The sequence below is a fragment of the Talpa occidentalis genome, unplaced genomic scaffold (assembly GCF_014898055.3).
Source record: "Talpa occidentalis isolate TD23 unplaced genomic scaffold, MPIMG_talOcc4v2.1 talOcc4.15, whole genome shotgun sequence".
In the NCBI taxonomy this organism is placed as follows: Eukaryota; Metazoa; Chordata; class Mammalia; order Eulipotyphla; family Talpidae; genus Talpa; species Talpa occidentalis.
In genome coordinates, this window is record NW_023601543.1 from 38,752,290 (window position 1) to 38,779,321 (window position 27,032).

Consider the following 27,032-nt stretch of genomic DNA (forward strand, 5'->3'; position numbering starts at 1 on the left):
AAAAAAAAGAACCAAAACAGAAAAGGAAAGAGAAGTACGAAGGAAAAAAGAATGAAGAAAGACTTCGGGGAACTATCTGACTCCATGAGGAAAGGAAATATAAGAGTTATAGGAATTCCAGAAGGAGAGGAGAGAGATGTAGGAACAGAGAAAATATTCATGGATATAATTGAAGAAGCTTCCCAAACGAGAAGAAGGAGCTGATCCTGGTCTGCACTGCTTTTCAAGCGCGCCGAGCGCGCCGCTATCCGCGCAAGCTTACCGGCAGCCCGGGCTGTGTTGCGCGTCTCCCGGGGTCTTTGTTCTTCTCTAATGTGGCCCGGAGCCCTTCGCTCACCGCCGCGGCGGATCCTGCAGGGTTCGCCTCAGCTCCCGTTCACGGGGTGTGGTGGCTGCAATAGTTCCTTTCCACTCACAGTCCCGCTTGCTGCGTCCGTTTTCTTGTTGGCCGTTTTGGTTTGTTGTTTCCTCCTCTCTGCCGGTCGGAGACTGCCCACCTCTGTGGCGGGGGAGGGGAGCAGGGTCTGCGCTTCCCTCCCTTCTGGTCCTCTTTTATGGCAACTTTCTTCTTTGGGCAGTTTGCGGGAGTCACCCGTTTATCTTTCCGTGGTCCCAGTTCTCACTGGGACCTGCCGCTTTTCCTCCCTATTCACTTTTTTTAATGGGAGATCTTACTCGCAGCGTCTCCTCGCCGCCATGTTGCTCCGCCCCCCCTGGGAATAAACTTAATGGAGGTGAAGGGCCTATTTATTGCTAACCATAAAACTTTGGAAAAAGACATAACAGAAGACACAATGAAATGAAAATTTACACCATGCTTGTGGTTTGCAAGCATAAACATCATTAAAATGGCAACATTACCTAAAACAATTTTCATATTCAACACAATACCCATCAAAATCCCAATGACACTACACAGAAAGAGTAGTCAAAACAGGATAGTCTTGTAACAAAAAGCAGAAACACAGACTAATGGAACAGAATAGAAAGCCCAGAGATGAATCCATACATTATGGACAGTTTATAATTGGCAACAAAAAAATTCAATTGTACAAATGATGCAGGGCCCCCCACCCTCTTACCAATGGACAAATCAACTAGACAGAAAATAACTAGGAAAACACAAGATCCTTAAAAATTAGATTAGGGCCCCCTAGTGGCACAGCAGTTGAGCGCTAGGCTGCGAAGCTGCCTGCAGCCTCTGCAGCCCTGGTTCAATCCAAGGCCACCAGGCGAGGGTCCCACATGGCACGCAGACCTCTCCTGCCGCGCCCGCTGTTCCCCTCGGCAGTGTATTTCATCAGTCTGCCTGTTCTTTTCCCTGCTCTGGGTCTGGTGAATTCTCTCACCCTCCTGCACTTCTGACTGTACCCAGTGCTTGCATAAATAAATAAATAAATCTTAAAAAAAAATTAGATTACACCCCCAAAATAGCTGAATACACATTTTTCTCAAGTGCACATTGGACATTCTCTAGGGTTGACCACCTATCATGTCATAAGACAAGAATCAAAAATTCATTCACATTGAAATCATCCAAAATATTTTCTCTGATCATTAAGGTAACAAACCAGAAATCAACTCCAAGAGAAAAGTAGGGAAAACTTCCAATAACTGGATACGGAAAAACACACCACTGAAAGACATGGGGGTTAAAGAGTAAATCAAAGAAGAAATCAAAAAACATCTTGAGACACATAACAATGTTGACACAATCTTCCACAATTTATAGGGCACAGCAAAAGTGGTACGACTTGAACTATTCCAAAAAATTGAGAAAAAATGGAATACACTTATACACATTTCATATAATGACCATTACTCTAATAACAAAACAAAGACAACATACAAAAAAAGAAAACTACAAACCAGTTTTCCTAATGAACACATATGCAAAAACCCTGATGAAAATATTAGCAAAATGACTCCCAAAATTCTTTAAAACAATTATAGACGATGACCAAGTAGAATTTATATCAGGGAAATAAGTGTGTTTCAACAGACAAAAATCAGTCAATGCAATTCACCACATCAAGAAAAAAAGATAAAAAACCTTATGAACATATCAATAGATGGCAATAAACCATTTGATAAAATTAAATATCCATTTATGCTATATACCCTTGAAAAGCTGGTGACAAATGGAATTTATCTTAACATAATAAAAGCCATATATGACAGAACCTCAGGTAACATCATCCTCAATGGAGAAAATCTGAAAGGTTTTCCACTAAGGTCTAGTACAAATCAGGGTTGACCATTCTCACCACTATACTATTTAACACAGAATTGGAAGTCCTACCTAGAGCAATTAGAGAATGATATAAAATGAATCCAAATTGGAAAAGAAATAAAGCTATTATTCCTAATAAATGGTAGTATACATTGAGAAATCTAAAGACTACACTGAACTCAAATTGAAACAATAATTCAGCTCAGCAGAGGAACATGATGCCAATACACAAAATCAGCTGCCTTTCTATATACAAACAATGAGCGAGAAGAAAAAAAAATAAGTAAATGACCCCATTTACAAATAATTTACAAAATTAATTAAACACATAGTTGCAAACCTAACAATGGAGGTGAAGGAACCGTACAAAGAAAACTGCAAGACATTGTTAAGAAAAATGCAAGACTCAAAGAAATGGAAAGATATTCCCTGCTCATGGATAGAAGAATCAACATAATGAAAATTGTTATCCTTCCCAAAACATTATGCTGATGTAATGCAGCCCCTATCAAAATGTCAATTGCAATTGTCAAAGAAATAGAACAAACTTACTGAAATTCATATGGAACCACAAAAGACTCCAAATATTTAAAGCAATTCGGACGGAAAGAAAAAAGGGAAAAATGGTGGTGATACTGGAACAAAAACAAACAAATGAAACACAGTTAAGAGCACAGAAATAAACTTGTTACTATGTGGACAGTTAATACATCAATAAAGAGCGAAAAACATACATTAGAGCAAGGAAAGACTCTTAAATAAATGGTGTTGGGAAAACTGGAATGTCACATGCAAAAGATTGAAAGTACATCATTATCTCTCACAATCCACAAAAAGTAACTCAAAATGGATGGAAGATTTTGATGTAAGACCTAATGTCATAAAATACATTGAATAAAGACACAGGCAAAATGCTTCCAGAATACATGGCATAGATGCCTTTGCAGATACTTCTCCAACAGCAAGGAAAATAAAAGAGAATATAAGCAAATGGGCTACATCAAACTTTGCTTCTGTAAGGCAAAAAAAAAAAAAATCATAACCAAAACAAAAATTCACCCTCCTGAACTGAATAAAATATCCCTGTTCCACATATCTAATAAGAGAATGTTATCAAAGATATAAAAAGACCTTATTCAACTCAACAAAGAGAAACTCAATACCCAATCAAAAAATAGGCAGAAGAGCTAAATAGACAGTTTACTATAAAAGACAAACAGATGGCAAACAGGCACATGATAAACTGTTCATCTTCACTTATCATCAGGAAAGGTAAATCAAAACCACAATGAGATACCACATCACATTTGTGAGAATGTATCTAAAAGACCAAAAGCAACAAGTTCTGGCGGGGTGTGAAGAAAAAGGAACCATCTTACACTGTTGGTGGGAATGTAGACTGATCCAGGCCCTATAGAAAGCAGAAAGAACTGAAAAATGGATCTATCATAAAACACAGCAATTCTAGGTATCTACCTAAAGAATATAAAAACAATAATTTGAAGGGAAATTTGTACTGCCATGTTCATTATGGAACTATTTACAGTAGCAAAGCTATGAAAACATTAGTGCTCAAAAATAGACAAGGGAATCAAGAAGATGTGGTATATATAGTATATAGTGGTACATATGCGGTATATGCAGTGTATATGTACTCAGCAATCAAAAAGATAAACCCATGCAATTTGCAGCAACACGGATGGAGCTAAAAGGGATTATTCTAAGCAAAATAAGTCAGAGGGTGAAAGTCAAATACCACATGGTGTAACTTACAAGTGATCTATAGAGAAACCAGAAAAAGTGTCAGATAAAGTCAAACTCATAGGCTAGCCCTTGAAAGCAGGTTATAGAATTGACACATTCAAGTGAGGAAAAGGCGGGCAGAAGCGAATACAAAATGGGAGGGATGCAATGGACTCCGGTGGTGGATTATGGACATTTTGGTGGTGGAAGCACTATGGTAAAAACACCAGAAAGCAGGGGGATCCTGTACTTTCAAAATACAAACAAAGATGTAAACCAACTTTACCTCAGCAAAAATAAATTTTAAAAATAAAGTAAAAACTGGTATTGGAAACATAGTTTCATGAAAAATAAAATGAAACTAGATTCATACTTAACTTTATACACAAAATTAAATCAAAATAGAAAAAGTTTGGATATTAGAACTGATACCTTAAAATACTTAAAACGTATGGACACAATCCAGGACATCTATATCAAACATGCAATAGAGGACACAACTCCAATGACAATGGAAACAATAGCAAAAATAAACAAATGGGGCTATATTAAACTAAATTGAATGTGTACCTTAAAAGAAACCATCACAGGGCCTCCCCGGTGGCGCAGCGGTTGAGCGCTGGGTTGCGAAGCTGCCCGCAGCCTCTGCAGCACCAGTTCAATCCCCGGCTGCTCCCCAGCCACCAGAGGAGGGTCCCACATGGCGCGCAGACCTCTCCTGCTGCCCGTTGCTTCCCTCAGCAGTGTACTTTGGTCCTTCTGCCTGCTCTGCTCCCCGCTCTGGCTCTGGTGAATTCTCTCATCCTCCCGTGCTTCTGACTGTACCCAGTGCTTGTATAAATAAATAAAAATAAATCTTTAAAAAAAAAAAACCATCACAAAAACAAAAGGCAACTCAGAGGGTGGGAAAATATATTTACACATCACACTTTGATGGGGGTTAAATTCCAAAATATACAACAATAAAATATACAACCAAATTAAAAATAGGCCCAAATACCTGAATAGACACTTTTCTAAAGAACACATTTAGATGGCCTATGGGGACATGAAAAATTATTCAACACACTTATTACAAAGGAAACATAAATCAAAACCACAATGAAATATCACCTCACCCATGAGAGAATAAACCATATAAAAAAATGACAACAACAAATGTTGTTGAGGATGTGGAGAAAAGGACCTCTCATGTAATGTTAATAGGAATGCAATTTAGCACAGCCTCTATGAGAAAAGGTATGGAGATTCCTTAAGGAAGTAAAAATAGAAATGCCATATGAACTAGCAATACCTCTGCTAGTTAATAGGAAGGCTCTAATGCAAAATGACTTAGGTACTCCTATGTTCATATCACAACTGTCCACAATTGACAAGTCATGGAACAAACCTAACAGACCACTGACAGACAAAAGAAGGAACATAAAGAAATTGTTGAATAAATACTCAATGGAATATTATGCCCCATTTTAAATGATATAATTGAGTCTTTTCAGACAAAATGGTTAGATCTTGATGTTATTATACCAAATGAAGTAAGCCAGAAATCAAAAATCAGGTATCAAAAGTTTTGCTTATCTGTGAAATATAAGTAACAAAAAACATATACAGGCAAAATACAGGAAAAGGAAATCTTAGAATTAATGAAAATGAAAAAAAAAATGCTGGTTGAGAGTAAACAGGGGAGAGAGCAAACAGTATAAGGAAAGGACATTGGCACTGGAAGTTTGATGAAGGGTGAGTGTAGCGTGTGCACTTATGGTGGAGTAAAAATTTACCCCCAAAGATATATAGATATGCATAGTACAGAAATTTTGATTTAAAAAATCTCAGCAAGTTAAATTCAACAGCACATTGAAAGGATCATGAGAAAGTGGAACCTATATGGATGGCTGAACATCAAAAAAAACTGATCAACATTATAAACTATATTGACAAAAGAAAAGATAAAAATCACATTATAATGTCAATAGATGCAGAAAAAATGATCTGATGATTACATACCCAATTATTATAATTACTCAAAAATTGAGAATACAGGCAACATGCTTTACCTTAATAAAATCTATATAGATGAACCCACAGCTAATATCATACTTTATGGTGAAACACTGAAAGCTGTTCCTCAAAATTCTGGTACTAGACAGAATGTCTACTTTCACTGCTACTTTTCGACATGGTATTGGATTCCTGAATAAGAGTGATTAGGCAAGAGGTGACATAGAAGGAATCCAAATTGGGGAAAAAATAAAAACTATCAGTATTGGCAGATGGCATGATAATATACAGAAAAATCACTAAAGACACCAGAAAAAAAAAAAAAAACTATTATAAACAGTAAAAAGGTCCAGTCAACTGTTAGGCTACAAAATCAATCAAAAAAAAAAAAATGAATGTGCTCCTACATACAAATAATGAACTAGAAGAGAATAAAATCAAGAAAACAATCCCATTTACAATTGAACCAAAAAGTGTTAAACACCTAGGAATAAACTTAACAAAGATGAATGAATAATACAACAAAACCCACAAAATATTTTTAACAAAAGACAAAGAAGTAAAAGGATATTCCCTTCTTAGGGATTGGAGGAATTAATATTGCTATAATGGCTTTCATAACCAAAGGACTATACAGATTCAATGCAACCACTATCAAAGTTTCAATGACATTCAAAGAAATAGAACAAACATTTCTGAAATTTATGTGAAGGCATATAATACCCTGATAGCAGATGCAATTCTGATGAAAAAAGAGGACAAATAGAGTTATCACACCACCAGACTTCAATCTATTTTACAAAGCTAGGAAATCAAAGCAGTGTGGTATTGGAGTAAAAGCAGTTCACAACACAAATGGAACAGAATTGAAATCCCAGAAATAAACCCCCATTGATACCAGCAGTACAACAAAAAACCATGTGCATACGCTGAAGAAAAGTCTTTTCAGCAAATGGTGTTTTGGTAAACTGGAAAGTCATATCAAAAAAGAATGAAACGAGAATACTATCTCACATCATAACAAAAAAATTATATGGAGATTAAACAAGTGGATTAAAAACCTGAAATCATAAAATACATAGAAGAAAACATAGGAAAAACACTCCACGGCTTGTGTCCTTGGAAATTTCACTCAAGCAGCAAGGGGGAAAAAAGTTAAACTACACAAATGGGACTACAGCAAATTAAAAACCTTCTGCAGGGTCAAGGAAACTATCAATTAACATCAAGAGATAACCTACTGAATGGAAGAAAATTTCTGTCTAACATCTAACAATGGGCTAAGATCTAAGATCTATAAAAAGAAATCAAATTATTTCTAGACAAATGACAATCAAGAAACAACCTTCTAGAACTTATAGGACACAGCAAAAACTGTAGTAAGAGGAAAATACACAGCAATACAGGTCCACATCAAGAAACAAGAAAGAACCTAAGTAAAAAACCATGTCTCTCATCTCAAGGGAGTAGAAAAAGAACAAGCAAAACCAAAACTCAGAAGAAGAAAGGAAATTAAAAAAAAAACAAAAACAGAAATAAACGAACTAGAAATCAAAAAGACAGTCCAATGTCAATGAAACCAAAGGCTAGATCATTGCAAACGTAAACAAAATAGACAGGCTGCAGTGAGGCTAAGGAAAAAAAGGAGAAACCTCAAATAAATAGGATCAAAAACAAAAGAGAAATTAAAGCAGACACTGGAAATTCAGAGGATAATAAAAGACCTATGAACATTTTAGGCTAATCAGTTCAAATACATAGAAAAGTTGGACAAATTCTTAGAATTATACAAATCATTCAAGACTGAATGGGGAAGAAATTGAAAATCTGAACAAAGCAATCATAAGCAAGGAACTTAACAGTAATCAAAACGCTCCCAAAAAACAAAAGTGTACAAGACAGCTTCACAAGTACAAGTACAAGACACTGTTAAAATCAATAGAAGACACAAAGAAATGGGAACATATCTCCTGCTCACAGAGTGGAACAATCAACATAGTGACAATGGCCACTCTACCCAAAATAATATACAAAGTCATTGCAATCTCAATTAAAAACTTCAATGGTATCCTTCAAAGAAACGGAGGAAATATTATTGAAATTCTTATGGAACCACAAAAGACCCCAAATAGCCAAATTTCTCCTGACAAATTTCTCCTGGTATTACACCCCTCAGGCTCAAAACTGTAATATATATCCATATTGATTAAAATAGCATGGTATTGGAACAAAGACAGGCAGGTCAGCGGTATATAACCGAGAGCCCAGAAATAGATCTGCATTTATATGGACAGTTAATATATGACAAAGGATCTAAGAGTATACACTGTTTTTTATGGAAGTAACATCTGTTTATAATGCTGTATATGATTTAGGGGTATAGGTTCACACCTCTTCAGATACATGTTAGCACCCCACAAACACCACTAACACACCCATAATCTTCCACAACAGTCCACCGGGCCCACTCCCTTCCTTTGCTCTCCACCCCTTCCCATCCCCCCTTGGCAGCCTCAATTCAATGGTCAGGTTTCTAGTGTTTCATAATGGTTTTGTCTGAGTCTTTGTTTCTCTATATTCATATAAGAGTGGAAGTATCTGGTATTTATCATTCTCCTTCTGACTTTTTCACTTATTTTTAAAATTCTCTATTTTTGATGGCTAAGTAACCCAAAATTTCCAGTTGGCTAAGATTGTAAATTTTAATTAATTAGAACATTTAAAAATTGTTCATCTCTATCATGAAACAGATTACTTGCGATAAAAATTATCTCATGATCAAGAAAGGGCAGCACTCTCTAGCCAAATTTTAGATAAACATCAACTGTTTTGCACACTGACAATTTGTTCAAAAATTTCTCAACTTCCATGTCTCTATGTTAAATATGCAGCTAGAAATCCATCAAATGAAAGGATCTTTATAGGTACATTTTAAATTAAGTTATCATTGGCTTACAACACTGCATATAGTTCAGAAATACAGGATTCCACCTCTTCAGGGCTTTTAAAGTTAATTACAAATTAACATTGTGAGTTATTTTCTCTTCCTTTCTGTATTACCTCTTTCTTGCTAAAATGTTCTCTAATGCATTTCTCATTGGAATTGTCTATGTTAACTTATCCTGACTGAGCATTTATAGCCAGATCATAGAGGTGATTAAAACATGTTTAACAGTGGGCTCTTTTTCTTTTCTTTTTCTTAGATAAATAAATATTTTGAAAATATGCTTTTGGATTGCCACTGAGGAAAGGGGCAAGCAGATGTCAAAAACATTGTGGTACAGTAGACTTACATGCTAAAGTCCAAGGTAGGACAAACAAGTAGACTCATATCAGTCAGTAACCTCCTAGTAAAATCTCAGATAACCAACTTTTATTTTATCTCCATAAATGCCTACAAACATTTCAAATTAAGTTTTGTATTAGCTACTTGCATATCTTTTATTTCTTATTTTAACCATTTGCAAAAACAAAGGAATTTTGCTTGATATTTTGGGCATTTGTTTAAAGGCAAGCTAATTCAAAATTACTCCAGAAATGTACATTTGAAAATATTGTTTCCTTAATACAAATTAAATAAAAATGATAATAAGCAAGCATACTATATACATGGCTTTCTGCCATTTGAGAGACCATAAATTGGGCTTTAAATAGATGTTTTAATTATGATATGTTATAGAATGTACACTTAAGTATTCTCTTCTGGAAAAGGAAGCAATGATCTCTCACACCACGTTTCACTGATAAACATGACAGCAAAAAATCATAACTTTATCTTAACTTTCAAACCCTGTTAAGAAAATACTATCATGGCTATTTCCATGTAGTAAGAAAAAAATCATGAATTGGAATAACCACAATTTTGAGTACCAGGGGTATTATTTAGAGGCTCTGAACTTATTCATTTACTTTATAAGAACATCAAATAGATTTAGAATATAATGTGGCATCTTGACAATTTATAATTTAAAACAAAGATCACAAGTTGATAGCCCATGGGCTCCTCTATCCAGATCACAGATGGATTCTGTATTGGCCTGTATGAAGTTATTTTTGATTTTGTTTTGCTTTATGTTGCATTAGTTGCCAATTTTTAAGAACTACATGTAAAAATCTAGATTCCCAACTTTTCTTTACAAGTCAGATCTTAAAAACACTGGGCCTTTATTCCCAGATGGTATCAATCAGCTGAGCTCAGTAATAGATGCCACCATTTGAAAAATATATATACCCTCTAGGTCACTGTAGTCTACATAACGCCCTATTGTATATGGTCTTTCAATTATGTTACCAGCCTTGCCTCAGTTGGGTTTAGAGTTTGCAACTTCCTCATTTCTCTGCAGTTTATATAGGCAAAGTAGTACATATACTTTTAAAAAAATAGTTGATGTTTTTTCTTAGATGTGCAGTAAATGTAAAAACCTCATTACAACCATGGATATATGTAATGTGCCTTCTGATTAATCTAGAAATAAAAGTATAAAATTTAAACTACTGCTAGGCTTACATTAAAGACAGATGTTGACATCAATTTGCATTTTGCCAGGAAAATAAAAATGAGAGTCAACTGCATTCATACAAAATAAAAAACACTGTCAATATCACAAAACTACACTCAAAACTCAATTCCATTGAATGTTTTTCAGAGAAAAACCATTTATATCAAAACAGTGGTTTCTAGGTCTCCACAGCATTTAGGTCACAGTCTAACAGAAAGTTTAGCACTTAAGCAGGCACATCCACTACTTCAGGTCACCTGGGTATTATTTAGTGTGCATGATACTTAAGATTCTATACTTATTATAGGAAATAGCCCAGAAAGTAGAAACACTACCATAATAATTTCCATTTTCTATGTTTAAAACCAAGGATAAATCACATGGTCTGGTCCCTATCTGCCCCACAGTTCTATGACATTGTTTTTCATTAAAAAATATGGATAAATCATTCATCAAGGGAAGTCCTGAACAAAAGAGGGAGAAGTAACCAAAGGATGGTTTAACCTGAGAAGGGTGTGTTGAAGAGAATAGCACTGCTGCCAGGCAATATCAAAACGTACTTTAGCATCATGAGTTGTCTTCCATCTCCTTTCCTTGTTGAGTCACTGTCCAAACTTTTCCCCAGTACAACCGAAAAGGTATATGGCCTGGAGAAATATGGTATCTCTGATTGCAATTTAACCGACATTGACATAGTTATTTTAGGAATTTTTGAGGAATCCTTAGACTTTGAGATATTTAAAAAATGTAATTTAAAAAAAAGTATTTCAAATATTTTAGAAATACTGTCATGACTGCAAAATATATTTGTGCCTAATATCTATAAATAATACCAGAAAATAAGAAGGCCAGGCTATTTTCAATTATTGCTGTAGCACACTTAATAGCCTGTGCTGTCCTGCAAAAGTGAATGTACCTTCCTAAGCATTTCAGAGCCCAGAGATGGGTAAATTACTTTCTCATCATTTCACATAGAAGTCATGGTTTTTATGTTAGTGACCCTCATTCACCCCCATCAACTTTGTAGCCTTTGTCTAGTTTCTGCTTTAGTTCCCAGGGAAGAAATGCTCCCTGTGGCTAGAAGTCATCTCCTCATTGCAGGTTCTTGGAATCCACTCTGAGTAAACAGATATGAATGATTGCGAACTAGTAACACTGAAACCATGCAGACCCCAATTATTTGGTTTATATTTCTATTATTATTAACTAAGGATTAAGCAAGATTCAAAAGTTGCTGCTGAAAATTTTCAATGGTTTTACTTTCCCACCTTAGTAAGTATAGTGCAGGGAACAAAATTATTATAGTTGGCTTGAATCTGTACAAGCTCCAGGACATTCTCAGGAAGTTGATTTTTAAAAAATAAATACATAAATACCTGTTAACAGCTTGTTTTCTTGTCATTTGCCTCTTCCTTCTAAAAGGAGAGTGTAGCAGAAAATAAATAAAAATGGTTAATTTAGAGTTCTGGTTAGTTATTTTCCAATTAATCAAGGCTTTATTATATTTCACAAAAAATTCTTCTTAAATTCTGCAGAAATTTTAGATAGGTTACATACAATGAAACACCAGCAGGGAAGAGCACAAAAAGATAGGAAAGCCTGAAACGCTATGATGTTTTCAATATATGGATATGTTATTACATTTCTGGTTTAATCCCCATTATGTAAAGAATAACGTGAAATGTCATGGTATTTAGGATTTGTTTATATATGAAGGCAAAGTAATAAGGTTATACATTTCTGTTGAAAATGGCCTCGGGTCATAAAAATTCCAAAAATAGATTCAGCAATACTGTGCCTATTCCTTTTCCCTCAGGAACCTTCCTTCTCATCCCATTGGATATTACAATACTTTTTAGGGCAGAAATCCCCTTCTAGTTTTTTATCTCATTTTGATTTGGCCAACAGGATGATAAAAGTAAGCCAATATCAAAGTTATGCCTTAACTTCCCGAACATGATACCATTAATCACACAGCTCACTATATACTTATTTCTGGAGACTATCTTACATCTTCCCCAAAAGGGTTACATGCACGCACATGCACACACACACAATCATATACACTCCACACAAAATAAGTTAAATACCTACAAGAGATTAGTAAAAAATACACATATTTATCTTAATTAAAAACCATTCTTTCTGATAGAATGGTATTTCCCCATGTCCCCAAACCCTTTAAAAAAAAGAACAACGACATGTAAAATGACATGTTAAAAAACAGACTATTATCTGGCTCTTTTGAGCCTTAGCATGCATCTTAGCAGTACACAAACCAGTAACCTCCATATAATTTCCACAGCAAATATATACAGTTGTTTTATCCACCCTTCATAAAAATTCTTCTTCTAATAGCTTTTTTTGTTAAAAGGCCTCTTTCAGATTTTGTTGATGTATTTATGTAGTTTGTTTTTGAAAGGCAACTGCCTTGCTGTTTATTTTTTTTATTTTTTTTTTTTTTTATAAATTTATTGTTATATTCCCCATACAATTGCCGCCCCCATTCTGACCCAATCCCTCCCCTCCCGCCCCCGCCCCCCTAAAAGTGTCTCTGGTTCATAGTTTTTTGTTGATTTTGATTTTCACTTTCTTATAGTTTTTCATTTTCCTGGTCCATTATTTAAGTTTTCTAGATTCCTGCTGTGAGTGAGACCATCTGGTATTTTTCTTTTCTTTTTGGCTTATTTCGCTGAGCATGATCCCATCCAGCGCCATCCATGTTGCAGCAAATTGCATGTGTTTATCTTTTTTGAATGCTGAGTAATATTCCATGGTATATATGTACCACATCTTCTTGATCCAGTCATCTATTTTTGGGCATTTGGGTTGTTTCCAAAGCTTAGCTATTGTAAACAGTGCTGCTATAAACATAGGGGTGCAGGTGTTCTTTGGAATTGATGTTTCTGTGTCCTTTGGGTAAATACCTAGGAGTGGAATTGCTGGGTCATATGGAAGCTCTATGTTTAGTAGGTCCAGAAATCTCCACACAGCTTTCCACAGTGGTTGGACCAGACAAAGGAGCAAAGACTATGCATTGGAGCAAAGAAAGTTTGTTCAATAAATGGTGCTGGGAAAACTGGGTCGCTACATGCAAAAGAATGAAGCTTGACCACCACCTCACACCATACACAAAAATCAACTCAAAATGGATTAAAGAACTAGACATAAGACCTGAAACCATAAAATATATAGAAGGAAATATAGGCGAAACACTATGTGATTTGCACATCAAAGACATCTTTACAGACACATCACCCAAAGCAGTGATAGTGAAGGCAAAGATAAACAGCTGGGACTATATCAAATTAAAGAGCTTTTGCACAGCAAAAGAGACAATAACAAAAACAAAGAGAAACCCCACCAACTGGGAGAACATTTTTGCACCCAACACTAATGATAAAGGACTGATCACAAAAATCTGCAAAGAGCTGATGAGACTCAACAACAACAAAGAAAATAATCCAGTCAAAAAATGGGCAGAAGAGCTTAAAAGAAACTTCTCTGAAGAGGAAATGCAAATGGCCAACAGGCATATGAAAAAATGTTCAACATCACTTGTCATCAGGGAAATGCAAATCAAAACTACCATGAGATACCATCTTACACCAGTGAGAATGGCACATATTAAAAAAACTAGCAACAACAAATGTTGGCGAGGGTGTGGAGAAAAAGGAACTCTTCTGCACTGTTGGTGGGAGTGCCTTGCTGTTTAAAGACCTGTAGAATGATTTCCAACTAAACCACAAATGCAAATGCATATCTGGAGTCACTGAAGAGAGGAGGTAGGATAAAGATGAGCATTTTCCCACCTACTCTTACATTCTATCACTTGACTATTCAAACTATTTGATTTTGCATTCTCTTTCACTGACCTAATCTGTTTTGAAAATGATCCTTTCTTTTCATTTTTTTAAAAATTTTTTGACAATACTATTGGAGTACCCCATCAGGTATGTCACCATAGTGTACCCATATTCCACCAGCAAAGACCATTGTGCCTCCTTCCCTTTGCCCTTACCCCTCCCCTACCTCCCCACCCCACCTTAGCATTTCGGTTCTGTAGTCAACGATCAAGGATTAGTTTTTCAGGTTGTCTTTATCTATTAGTTACTTTATTTTCCTCATATTAGTGACACCATTTGGTATTTATCTTTGGTATTTCTTTTCCTTCTAACTTACTTCACTTAGCATTGTCCCTTCAAGCTTCACAAATGGCAAGATTCCACAGTTGCTTCTTGATCCATTCATCTGTTTTGGGGCATTTGGGTTATTTCCATAGTTTAGCTATAATAATGGTGCTGCAATAAATATGGGAGAGCAATTTTCCTTTTGAATTAGTGTTTCTGAATTTTTTGGATAGATGCCCAGGAGTAGAATTTCTGGGACAAATGGCAGATCCATTTTTAATGTTTTGAGACACCTCCATACTGCTTTTCATAAGGAGAGGACCAGTTATTCTGATTCTCAAAGCCACACAAAGGACCTTCCAGGAGGCTTTAGGGGGAGACTCTGTTTCTCTAGGGCATAGATCAAAGCTTTCAAAATGTGGGAAATACCTCCATACAGCTTTCCATAAGGACTGGATCAGTTTGTACTCCCACCAGCAGTTTAGGAGGGTTCCCTTTCTCCTCATCATCTCCAGCACTTTTTGTTTCTGGTCTTTTTGATATGGGCCATTCTCACAGGCGTGAGATAGTATCTCCTTGTAGTCTTGATTTGCATTTCTCTAATAATAAGAGATTGTGAACATTTTTTTTTTTCATGTGCTTGCTGGTCGTTTGAATGTCTTCTTTGGAGAAGTGTCATTATAATTATTTTGCCCATTTTTTGATTGGGTTATTTGTTCTGTTTTTGTAGAGTTTTATGAGTTCTTTGTTTTTATGAATTCTTTGTATGAGTTCTTTGTCTTTGTAGAGTTTAATGAGTTCTATGTATATCTTTGATATCAGTCCTTTATTAGATGTATGACGTACAAATATTTTCTCCCATTCAGGAGGGTGTGTTCGTTTTAGTTATTGTTTCTTTAGCTGTACAGAAGACTTTTAGTTTAATGCAGAAAAATGATGCTTTCTTAAGGCACAATATACTGACAAATACTAAGTCCATGATAATCCAACGGGCTATCACTGAACTGGAGGACTATTTCCGCCTTTCACCAGAGATTTCCCTTTTTATTTTACTTCTAAAACTTGTTGAAGATAACAAAACATTTTTTACTATGGTCATATGTATATAAGCATCTTAAATTCAAAAAACTAAAAATCATTGAAATCTTCATAGATTATTTAAGTCAGTCTAAAATTACTGGATACTAATTTTACTGAGTTGTGACATATAAAGGAAACTAACAGATGAACTAAATAAAACAAAAGAAACTTTTAGACTATAAAACCAGTAAGAGTTTTACCAAAAGGGAAGAGGAAAGGGGAGTATGTACATTGGGACAAAGAGTAAAATATATGGTGAATAACTGAATTTGTCATTTTGTGGTGAAATGAATGTAGTGTATGGACACGATTTTCAGGGATGCACAACTGAACTTATATCACATTGTGATGTTACTTGAATAAATTTTTAAATAAAATTGCTGAATACTGAAACATTTTTGTTAGGATTATCCAATAAAAGTATAAATTTCCATCAGTTAACTGTCTTTTTATTAAGGATTGAAAACTTTCTCATTTGTCTTCTCAAATATAAGAATGTATTTTATAATAATGCCTACCATTAGCTATAAATGTAGAACTTTAGAAACTACATATTAAATATATATAATTTATTTTTCACAATAAAATAAAATGTGACTTCTGTACTTTGGAATTTACTCCTTCTCTGATGTCAACTAATTTAAATCTTCTTTGCAAATAATGAACATTTTGGAAATTTTTATAGAACAATTATATAATGCCACAAATATTCTCAGATCAATATAGAGCAGTTCTCATTTGGGTTTTCTGGAGTTGGCCTAGAATATTTCATATGCCGTCTGATTTGTCTTTGTCTCCTGAAGTTACTTTTTTGCTGTGTGCCCCACAGCTACAAAATTAAAATAATGAACAAAGGACCTGAATTTCACAAAAACTTATCTTTGTGGCTGAAATATAAATATAACCTCATCCTAATAATTCACTCACAAAATGAGGTTACACATATTCAAAAACATTGAGTCAGATTCTATACTAAATATATCAAGACTACCAGTAGCACTATTACCAATTGCATTCCTACAACATATGGTGGTCGATATTAAGGGTCTCTACAACTGACAATTCCTACAATCATTATTATTATACTACATTAGGATATTAATTATCCTTAATATAGAAAGACCCTCCCACCACATACAAATTGTAACTAAATAGTGATTCTGCTCTGAGACCCAAGAACTGAATAATTGAGAGCATGTTGTCTTTAGAATTTGTCAAGCTAATCTTCACCCTCTATTCCTGACAAATGAGTTTTCATATTTTGATTCTTTCAACTCTTAATATGTTAATACAAGGTTCAACAAAGGCAATGACAATCATTGGAATCTAGTGTGCACTTCAATGACTGGAGTTAGTTTAGTAGCACAATCAGAGATATGGAATTCTTTCTTTTGAAACCTAAATTTAGATCACAGAAACATTTAAAAATAGAGAAACTATACACAAAACATATAACAAGAGGCAACAACAAAATATCATGTAGGATTTAAGTTAGGAACTCATAGACACTTGAAAACTCAATATTGTGCATCACAGAATAAGTCCTACCTCAGATGTGAAGATAAGTAAATTGAGTGTTACATTCAATAATTCTTCAAATGGGTAAATTACCTAAACCAGAGCATTTTAAAGATACAGTCAACTTTTGAGATGATCTACTCTAATTGTTCTCAAACTGGTCTCCAAAGAACTTCAGTGAAAGGGCTGGTGGGTAGTAGAAGAAAAGAAGCCATTCATTTTCTTACCTTCAATTAGTGTAGCTTTTCTTTTCCTATGTGATATATTGGGTATCTGAAATGCTGGCGCTAACTCATTTTCTTACCTTCAATTAGTGTAGCTTTTCTTTTCCTATGTGATATACTGGATGTCTGAACAGCTATAGCTAACTACCAATACCACCCACCAATAACACCATTTAACAGATAAGAAAATTAGTTCCTCAAATGTTCAATTATTTTGCCAAGGTGAATCAGGAAGTTAGTGTAAGAAGTCTCTTAACTCCTAATTCATTTCAGTTTCCCTAAATTTGTCATCCTATTTCTCTACTGTATGTTAAATAACGATGTCTTAGGCTCCCCCTACACTACACTGTTTTTACTGCAGAAGCTGCAAGCTAGCAAATCAGGCCTGTCAAATATATTTATGTTTTGTATTTCAAGCTTTGAAAACCTTGAAATTTTACCTAAGATATGAATTTCTAGTTGGTTCTCCAAAAAAAGGGCAACACTGATAACACATATTTATTGTGTTATCTCACAATACAGATAACACATTTATTGGCTCAGCATGATTAGATGAAGTAGAGAAACTAAAGAACAATAGAACATGAAATCCTCTGTCTACTACAGGTCTCACAATATCCTGTGATCTTATAAGTAAAACTCTAATGAATTTATGTTATCTATAATTCCAATAGGAATTTGGATTTTATGGTGACTATTCTAAGGATTGCAGATATAATTTACTCAAACATTATAACTCAAAGAAAGTGTGAGATACCTGGAAACTTTCATATGTATGTGTGCCCTTTGATCATTTAATAAGGGATTTTTTAAGCACTGCTATACACTTATACTCCATGTCTTCCAGTTGATGATTATGTCTTATAACTGCTTGTTCAGAATGACTCAGCAAAAACACAATGACACATATATGGTAAATAAATAACTGGCTTATACGTTTTTATGTGCAAATTTTCTGAATTGCACTTTTTACAACTTTTTTTTGAGGTAACCTTGGGGTGCATTGTTTTACAGGTACAGGATCCCTTTTAGTTATATTTGAGTTTGATGGCTTGATATCATACTGAGACAACAGTAAAGTGACCTATATCCTAAATAATATGCTGCCTATGTAGAAAACTTAGTGACAGACTCCAAGTCTGAATTGACTGAAACAATTGTTTCCTCCATAGCACTTATCACAATGTATAAATACTTTATCTGGTTGTTTTTTTATCTATCTTCCTTATGAAAATACAACCTCCATGAAAGAATGTGTTTAGGTTTTTTGGGTTTTTTTTAAGATTTATTTATGTATTTATACAAGCACTGGGTACAGTCAGAAGCGCGGGAGGGCGAGAGAATTCACCAGAGCCAGAGCAGGGAGCATAGCAGGCAGAAGGACCAAAGTACACTGCTGAGGGGAGCAGTGGGCGGCAGGAGAGGTCTGTGCGCCAAGTGGGACCCTCCTCCAGTGGTCGGGGTGCAGCCGGGGATCGAACCGGCGCTGCAGAGGCTGCGGGCAGCTTTGCAACCCAGCGCTCAACCACTGTGCCACTGGGGAGGCCCGTATTTAGGTTTCTTGTTCACTGTTTTACCCAAAAACCTAACACACAATACTAGCATAGATCAGTAAATATTTGTCAAATGAACTAAGCATTGGCTATGTCAAGAGACATATTTTCTCTTACTGAAACTCATCACTATAGTTTTTGAGCATATTTATACAAGATGTTTTAAGAAATGATCCCTCCAATGCAGTGACGGTTTATATAACTAATGGTCTTGTTTAATTTATACAAGGACAGTCATGGTGTTTCATAATCCAAGTAAATTTTCATCATGTAACTAAAGTTCATAGGAAACATCATGATCCCAAACTTACTTGATGGCACTGAATGGACCTAATTATTGATGAGTAAAAAGCAGAGATTCCTTATGAAGTTAGTCCTGGAGAGAAGGAATATTCTAAAATTTATTTTAATTTAAGAGTTAATACCTTAACTCTTCTCTTGCATTTGGTTTATTTGTTTAGTGAAGCTTAAATGAAACATTGACAGTCTGTAAGCAGAATTCAGCTAAGTTGTTTCCTAAAAAAATAATTCATTTGCCAGTTGGTCATTCTATTAATCCTATCTGGTTTAGACTAGCTATAGATGGCAGGGTCAGAGCAAAGAAATATTGGTTTGGACATGCTGGCAATGTATTACTGGAGGGTAGGAGTGGAAATGAAGAGGATTACTTATTGAAAGTCTATTTAACCCTTTATATTCATCCCCTGAGTTAATCCCAGACAAGGACCACCCTACATTAAATAAAGTAAATAATAAAAATACACATTCCTTACCAGAAACAAATGTTCAAAATTACAAATGATTACATTTTGAAACACCATATATAGCTCGTGTATGTGTCCAAAATCTCATGTTAAATAGTAATGCCCTATTGTTACATAATTATATAGTTTAACAAAACATTTTTTTCTTCATTGGCTAATGGGGTACAACTATTCTGTATGCAAATGTGTTTCAAACACTTTTACTTTTATATATGAAGACGCTGACATGAAAAATTTTTAATCTCATTCAGTGTTCTAGTTCTTGTCAATGACAATATATATCAGTCTAAAATATACTCAGTAAAATAAGCCAGAAAGAAAGAGAAAAATATTGAATGGTTTCACAAATAGGAGGAATATAGGGGAACAAAACAAGGGATCAGGAAGAAAGACAATAATAAATAAAAAGAAACAAAATTAGCAGGCAACTATAAATCAGAGACATTCTGCAAGGGAGGGGGATGGAGAGGAATCAAAACAGGGGAGAGAAGAGCATAAGGGACTATGATGATGGTTCACTAGTGAAATGGTGGTGGGAATTTTATGGGACTACATCTGAAAGGAGAAAGCATACAAGCATACATTGCACAAAAATGAATAATGATGCAATATATATATAATATTCTTTTTACTTAATAATTTATTCCTTGATCATCTTATAACTTTTATAATATGCAAAGAATCACTTTAAGAATTAAAGGAAGTTCTTGAAACATACTTACAGGCCTCTCTGGTGGCACAAGGGGTTAAGTCAGCACAATGAAGCTATTGGTAGCCACTGCAGCAAGAGTTCGATCCCCGGCCAGGGAGCTAACCCACATGGCACAGCAGATCTCTCCTGTCTCACCTGCTGCTCCCCTCAGCAGTGTAATTCAGTCAATGTGCCTGTTTTGCTCCCCACTCTGTCTCTGTTGAATCCTCTCATCCCCCTACACACACCTCTGGCCTATACCCCAGTTCTTGGATGCATAAATAAAATAAATCTTAAAAATAACAAAAAAATACTTATAATTGGCATCTAACAGTTTGTGTACTGATCCCATAGAGGTTACATTTTTTTTTTCTTCTCACACTATGATCACAGCTTCTTAGTTCAATAATTATTCTACAAATACTAATTGATCATCAACTATACACAAAAGACTGTGTTGTGGGCTATGAAGAATACAATGATCTGTAAGTATGATTCATGATATCAAGAAGATTACAATTTAATAAGATAAATATCATGATCACAAATTGTTACATAGAAAGATTGAGTCATAAATACAACATGATTTTCAGGCATAGAGTAGACACTCAACATTATCGGAAAGACGTATGTTGAATGGATGGGTTATGTATTCCATTTAAATGAAGGTATAATTTTTATCTGAAGTGGCCAGTGAAGTCATTATGGAGATAAAATTTGATTTACTTTTTGAAGGATAGACAAGTTTTGAAAAACAAAGAAAGAGGAAAACAATACTTTAGGTACGAGACTGCAATAGCAGAGATGAGAATCAAAAGGCAGGCAGGGACACATGCAACACAAAGTCTAAAGTTAGTATTAATGATTTACAGCTTAAATTAAGATGGAAACAAAGAATAGAGTGTAGGAAAGGAGAACTCCGAACTCATGACTTTGATTCTATGAAAGTTACTTTTCAGTTTACATGAAACCAAGTCATGAATGAATTTGAAAATAACAATTTATTCTGGAAGCAACAGTGTTAACAGAAGAAATATTGAACAAGTTATAAGGAGACTTGGGAATTAATCCCAACTACCCAACTAACTAGTTGTGTGACTATGAACAAATAACTTCCCCTTTCTAGATCCCAGTACTGTATCCTCATTTGTAAAGCCAGTGTTAGTAAGTTATAACCCTCTAGTCCATTATGGCTTACTTTATGGTTTTCTGTTACCTTAATTGTTGCCTATCTGCCTAAAATACAAGTATATATAATTGAAGTTCCTCTGAGAACAGAGTGACTATTACAGTTTAGTTATTACTCTTGAAGTATACTTTTCTTTTGATTCATAAATGGTTGTTGCAATGCCTGTCAGTGGTATTCAGCTATGGGGCATAACCAATGTTTCAGAAAAGCACTGACTGAAAATTCTTCAGATATTTTACTCATAGAGAAAATCAATAGCGCATTATTCTGCTTGCATGCTACAGAAAGATGGACTAGGCAAGCTGTGACACACAGATTTTTGCTTCAGCAATTTTTACTTCTATTGAAATTTATTAATCTCTTTTATGTTAATCTGTATTATAATAGAAAGAGTTGTCAGTATATGTCTTTCAAGGTAAGTTTATAATGCTTTCAATGAAATCTTCCATCTTTGCTCTGTAGAGGTTATAGAATGTTAGGATTCTACCCTGTTTATACAGCTCGACCTTATAATCCTAAGGTCTATATAATTCCTTCTTTTCAAATACTACATATTTTAAAAAAAATGATAAATAGAACTAAGCATAATATTCTAAGTGGGGTTATAGGAACATTATAATCCCATCACATATCCTATAGATTTTTTGATTGTTCTAATAACCATGCATGGAGATAAACATATGATGTTATTATTAAGAAAGACTGTTAAGATTCCCATTTCTCCTCTAGGAAGTTAGCTTTTATCTTGGACTTCTTTATTGGAACTTTCTTATAAATACAGTGAATGACTTAGACAAAATCTTGCCACTCCTCCTGAATGCTATCTACTTTCCCACTTCATCCTCCTTAGACAAAAGTGAAAGGATATAAAAAATACACATTTTCTGCTATTTATTTATCTATTCAAAATTACCTAACTCTATGAGTGTCTACTGATTTTGTTGTTTAAAATGCAAACAACTAAAGGCAAGAACCATAATTAATGGATATCTCCTTACAGTGTTTTGCAAAAAGACATTGTACCCAAAAGCATTAAATATAAAGTAGTTACAATAAGCATTGTAACTAACAATGAATATTTCTGCCCTTTGTTGGTAATAAGAGTTTTCTTTTAAAATAGTAAATCATGCCAAATTAAATGCTAAACTTAGCACTAACACTGTTTACCTCATTTTTCATTTTAAAAACACAACTGGCTCATATTCTCTGCTCATACAGCACTTTGTTCATGCCTTTTCTATAGTACTCATTCGAAAGAATGCCTCCCTCATGAGAACACAATTCTTTGACGGCAACAAAACCCAACTACTAAATGAAACTCTCTTGATAACAAGATCATCTCTAACATTACAAAACATTATTAATGACTTTAGAGGGTACAAGATTGATAAAAGGTGATGGTATTTATTTCAAAAGTGAATGCCAAGATAAAGCTCAATTTCCCAGGTTCTTAATAACAAATCTGCAATAAAGTAACTTCCAGCTAAAAGCAGAAAGAAGAGACACAGTTATACATTATATACTGATTAAGGAAAAATACTTCAAGAAGGAACACTCATTTATATATACTCACCAAACAAAGGTGAGTATACATTATCAAATATGAAGACAATTACTATTATCAAATATGAAGAAAGACACTGGGAAAAACACTAGTGGCTGGGGACTTCAATGCTTCAATTTTCACTAATGGACAGATAAAACATACAGAAAATAAATAAGGACACAATAGTCTTAAATGAGGAATTAAAGCACATGGTCTTAATAGACATGTATATATTGCTGCATTCCCAAATGGCTGAATGCACATTACTTTGAAATGCACATGGAACATTCTCCAGGATAGACCACATGCTGGGCCAAAAAACAAATGTCAATAAATTCATGAAGGTTAAAATTATATCAAGTATCCTCTCTTATCACAGTAGGATCAAAGTAGAAATCAAGCACAAAAGGAAAGCAGGGCAAACTTCTAATATATAGAGATTGAGTAACACACTGCAGAATGACCATGGGATGAATGAGGAAATCAAAGAAGAAATTAAATGCCTGGAGATGAACAAAAATGAAGACATAACCTATCAGAACCTATTGGAAACAGCAAATGTGGTACTATGAGAAAACTATATAGCAATACAAACCCACATAAAGAAATAAGAATGAAGCTCAATAAATAACTTTACTTCTTAGCTCATTAGAAAAAGAACTGAACAAATAAAACTAAAAGCCAATTGAAGGAAATAATATAATTTAGAGAAGAAACAAATAAAATCAAAATTAAAAAAGAGTCCAAAGAATCAATGAAATCAGGGCCTCCCTGGTGGCACAAGGAGATAAGTACAACACTGTGAATCTATCCCCAGCTTCCGCAGCCTGCCAGGGAGCCACCCACATGGCACAGCAGACCTCTCCTGTCTTGCCCACTGCTCACCTCAGCAGTGTGTTTCAGTCAATCTGCCTGTTCTGTCCCCCACTCTGTTTCTGGTGAATCCTCTCACACCAGCACTTCTGGCCTGTACCCCAGTTCTTGCATGCACGCATAAATAAATCTTTTTAAAAAAGAATCAATGAAATAAAAAAAAGTTGGTTCTTTAAGAAAAATCAATAAAATAGGTAAAATTCTAGCTAGACTCACTAAGAAAATAAAAAGGATATATATTTAATAAATAGAATAAAAAATGAAAGAAGAAATAAAATAGTCATTTCAGAAATACAGAAGGTCAAAAGAAATCACTACAAATATCTACATGCTGTCAAATTGAATAATCTAGATGAAATGGGCGAAATTCTTAGAAACCTACAACCCTCCAAAGACTGAAACAGGAAGAAAAACAAACCAAAACAGATCATACACAAGCAAGGATTCTGAAACAGTAATCAAAAGTCTCCACAAGAAACAAAACATTAAGCTCAGTTTCATTGCTGAGTTCTACCAAACCTTCAAACATGAACTAATATTTATCCTTTTAAAACTCTTCCCAGAAAATGGGCCTCCCCTGGTTGCGCAGGTGGTTGAGAGCTGCGCTGTGAAGCTGTCTGCAGCCTCTGCAGTGAAGGTTTGATCCCGGCCGGGCAGAGACGGTGCCCCATGGCACAGCAGACCTCTCCTGTCACGCCCGCTGCTCACCTTAGCAGTATATTTCGTCAGTCTGCCTGTTCTGTTCCCCGCTCTGGCTCTGGTGAATCCTCTCACCCTCCTCCACATCTGGCCTGTACCCCAGTTATTGTATAAATAAATGAATAAATATTTTAAAAAAAAAAAACCTGCTATTTTAAAAAAAAAAACCTCTTCCAAAAAATTGAGAGAGAAAGAGGGAAAGTTTCCAAACACATTTTATCAATCCAACTTCACTTGATAGCAAAACATAACAGATATCACAAAAAAAGGGAATTATAGGCCAACCTCACTTGTGAACATAGATGCAAAAATCCTCAACAAAATCTTAGCAAACAAATTTCAATAATATATTAAAAGGATTGATCACATATCATGACTAAGCATGATTTATTTCAGGAACACAAGAATGGTTCAACATCAAAAAATCAATCAATGCAATTCACCACATCCACAAGAGAGAAGATAAAAATCAAATGATCTTATCAATAAGTGCAGAGAAAGCATTTGATAAGACTCAACCTCCATTTATAATAATTCTCAAAAAACTAGAAATACATGGACCATTCGTCAACATAATAAGGGTCATAAATGACAAATTCCCAGCCAACATCATACTCAATGGTGAAAAATTGAAAGTTTTACCTCTAAGAATCTGGTACATGACAAGGATGTCCATTTTCACCATTAATATTTAACATAGCACTGGAAGACCTAACTAGAACAATCAGGGAAGAGAAAAATATAAAAAGAATTGAAATTTCAAAAGAAGTGAAACTATCACTATTTGTAGATGACATAAAACATGGAAACACCTAATGATTCCACTACAAACATATTGACATAATAAATAAATTTAGTAAAGTGGCAAGGTACAAAATCAATTTGCAAAAGTTGTTTTTCTATATGCTAACAATAAGTTAGATGAGAAGGAAATAAAGAAAAAGATCCCATTCACAATTACAACAAAAAGAATCAAATACATAGGGGTAAATTTAACACAGGAGGTGAGGGACCTATACAATGAAAATTATGAAACCTTTTTTAAAGAATGAGAAGACACAACAAAGTAGAAAACATCCCCTATTTGTGGATTGAAAGAATTAACATTCTTAAGCAGCCATTATACCCAAAGCCATATATAGATTTGATGCAATCCCAATAAAGATTTCAATGACATTTTTCAAAGAAATGGAACAAACATATGAAATTTATATGGAACAACAAAAGTCCCCAAATAGCCAGAAAAAATCCTGACAAAAATGAGAAAGGGTGGTGATATCACATTCCCAGTTTTCAAATTAGACTACAAACATTATAATAATCAAACAGTATGGTACTGGAACAAAAGTGGAGACCATAACCAATGCAATAGAATTTCAAGACTGGAAATAAACGTGCACATCTATAGACAGTTAATCTACAAAATAAAAAAAGAGCCAAGATTATATACCGGAGAAAGAAAATCTCTTGAACAAATGGCGTTGGGAAAACTGGACAACCACATATTAAAGAATGAAGCTAGATCATCTCACACCTTACACAAAAATTAAATAAAAATGGATTAACAAAATGGTTAAAAATTTGAAGAAAATAATAGGCAAAATACTCCACAACCTTGGTTTCAGAGATATATTTGGGCATTCATCTCCAATGGCAAAATAAACAAAAGCAAATACAAACAAATGGTACTACATAGAACTATACAGTTTTTTCCAGTGAAAGAAATTATCAAAGACACACTACTAATGTGAGAAAATACTGTACATCATATATCTGACAAAGGATTGAAATCCAAGATCTTTAGAGAACCCATGCAACTCAACAAAAAGAAAACAATTAATTCAATCAAAATGAACATATTTTTTAAAAATTGGAAATAACAAATTTTGGTGAAGATGTGGAGAAAAAGGAACCCTCTTACACTGCTGGTGAGAATGTAAACTGGTCCAGCCACTATGGAAAGCTGTGAGGAGGGTCCTCAAAACACAAAAAATGGATCTACCATATGATCCAGAGATTCTACTCCCAGAAATCTACCCAAAGAACACAAAAACACCAATTTGAAAAGAAACCCGCACTCTTATGTTTTTTTACAGCACTATTTCCAATAGCTAAGATAGGAAAATAACCTAAATGCCCAAAACAGAAGAATAGATCAAGATGTGGTGTGTGTATATACACACACACTCACACACACACACACACACACACACACACACACACACACACACAGAGGAATATTACTCACTAATCAAAAAGGATAAACTCATGCCATGTGCAGCAATATGAATG

General features: G+C 34.6%; 1 protein-coding gene across 1 annotated transcript in view; it reads right to left on the reverse strand.

The window, feature by feature from the left end:
- LOC129145905 (dachshund homolog 2-like) overlaps positions 1 to 27,032 on the reverse strand; it is a 210,867-nt gene that overhangs the window by 2,699 nt on the left and 181,136 nt on the right. The window contains exon 2 of the mRNA XM_054695883.1: positions 11,850 to 11,888. Within this exon, the coding sequence (XP_054551858.1) occupies positions 11,850 to 11,888 (39 nt within the window). The remainder of the gene's footprint in view (positions 1 to 11,849; positions 11,889 to 27,032) is intronic.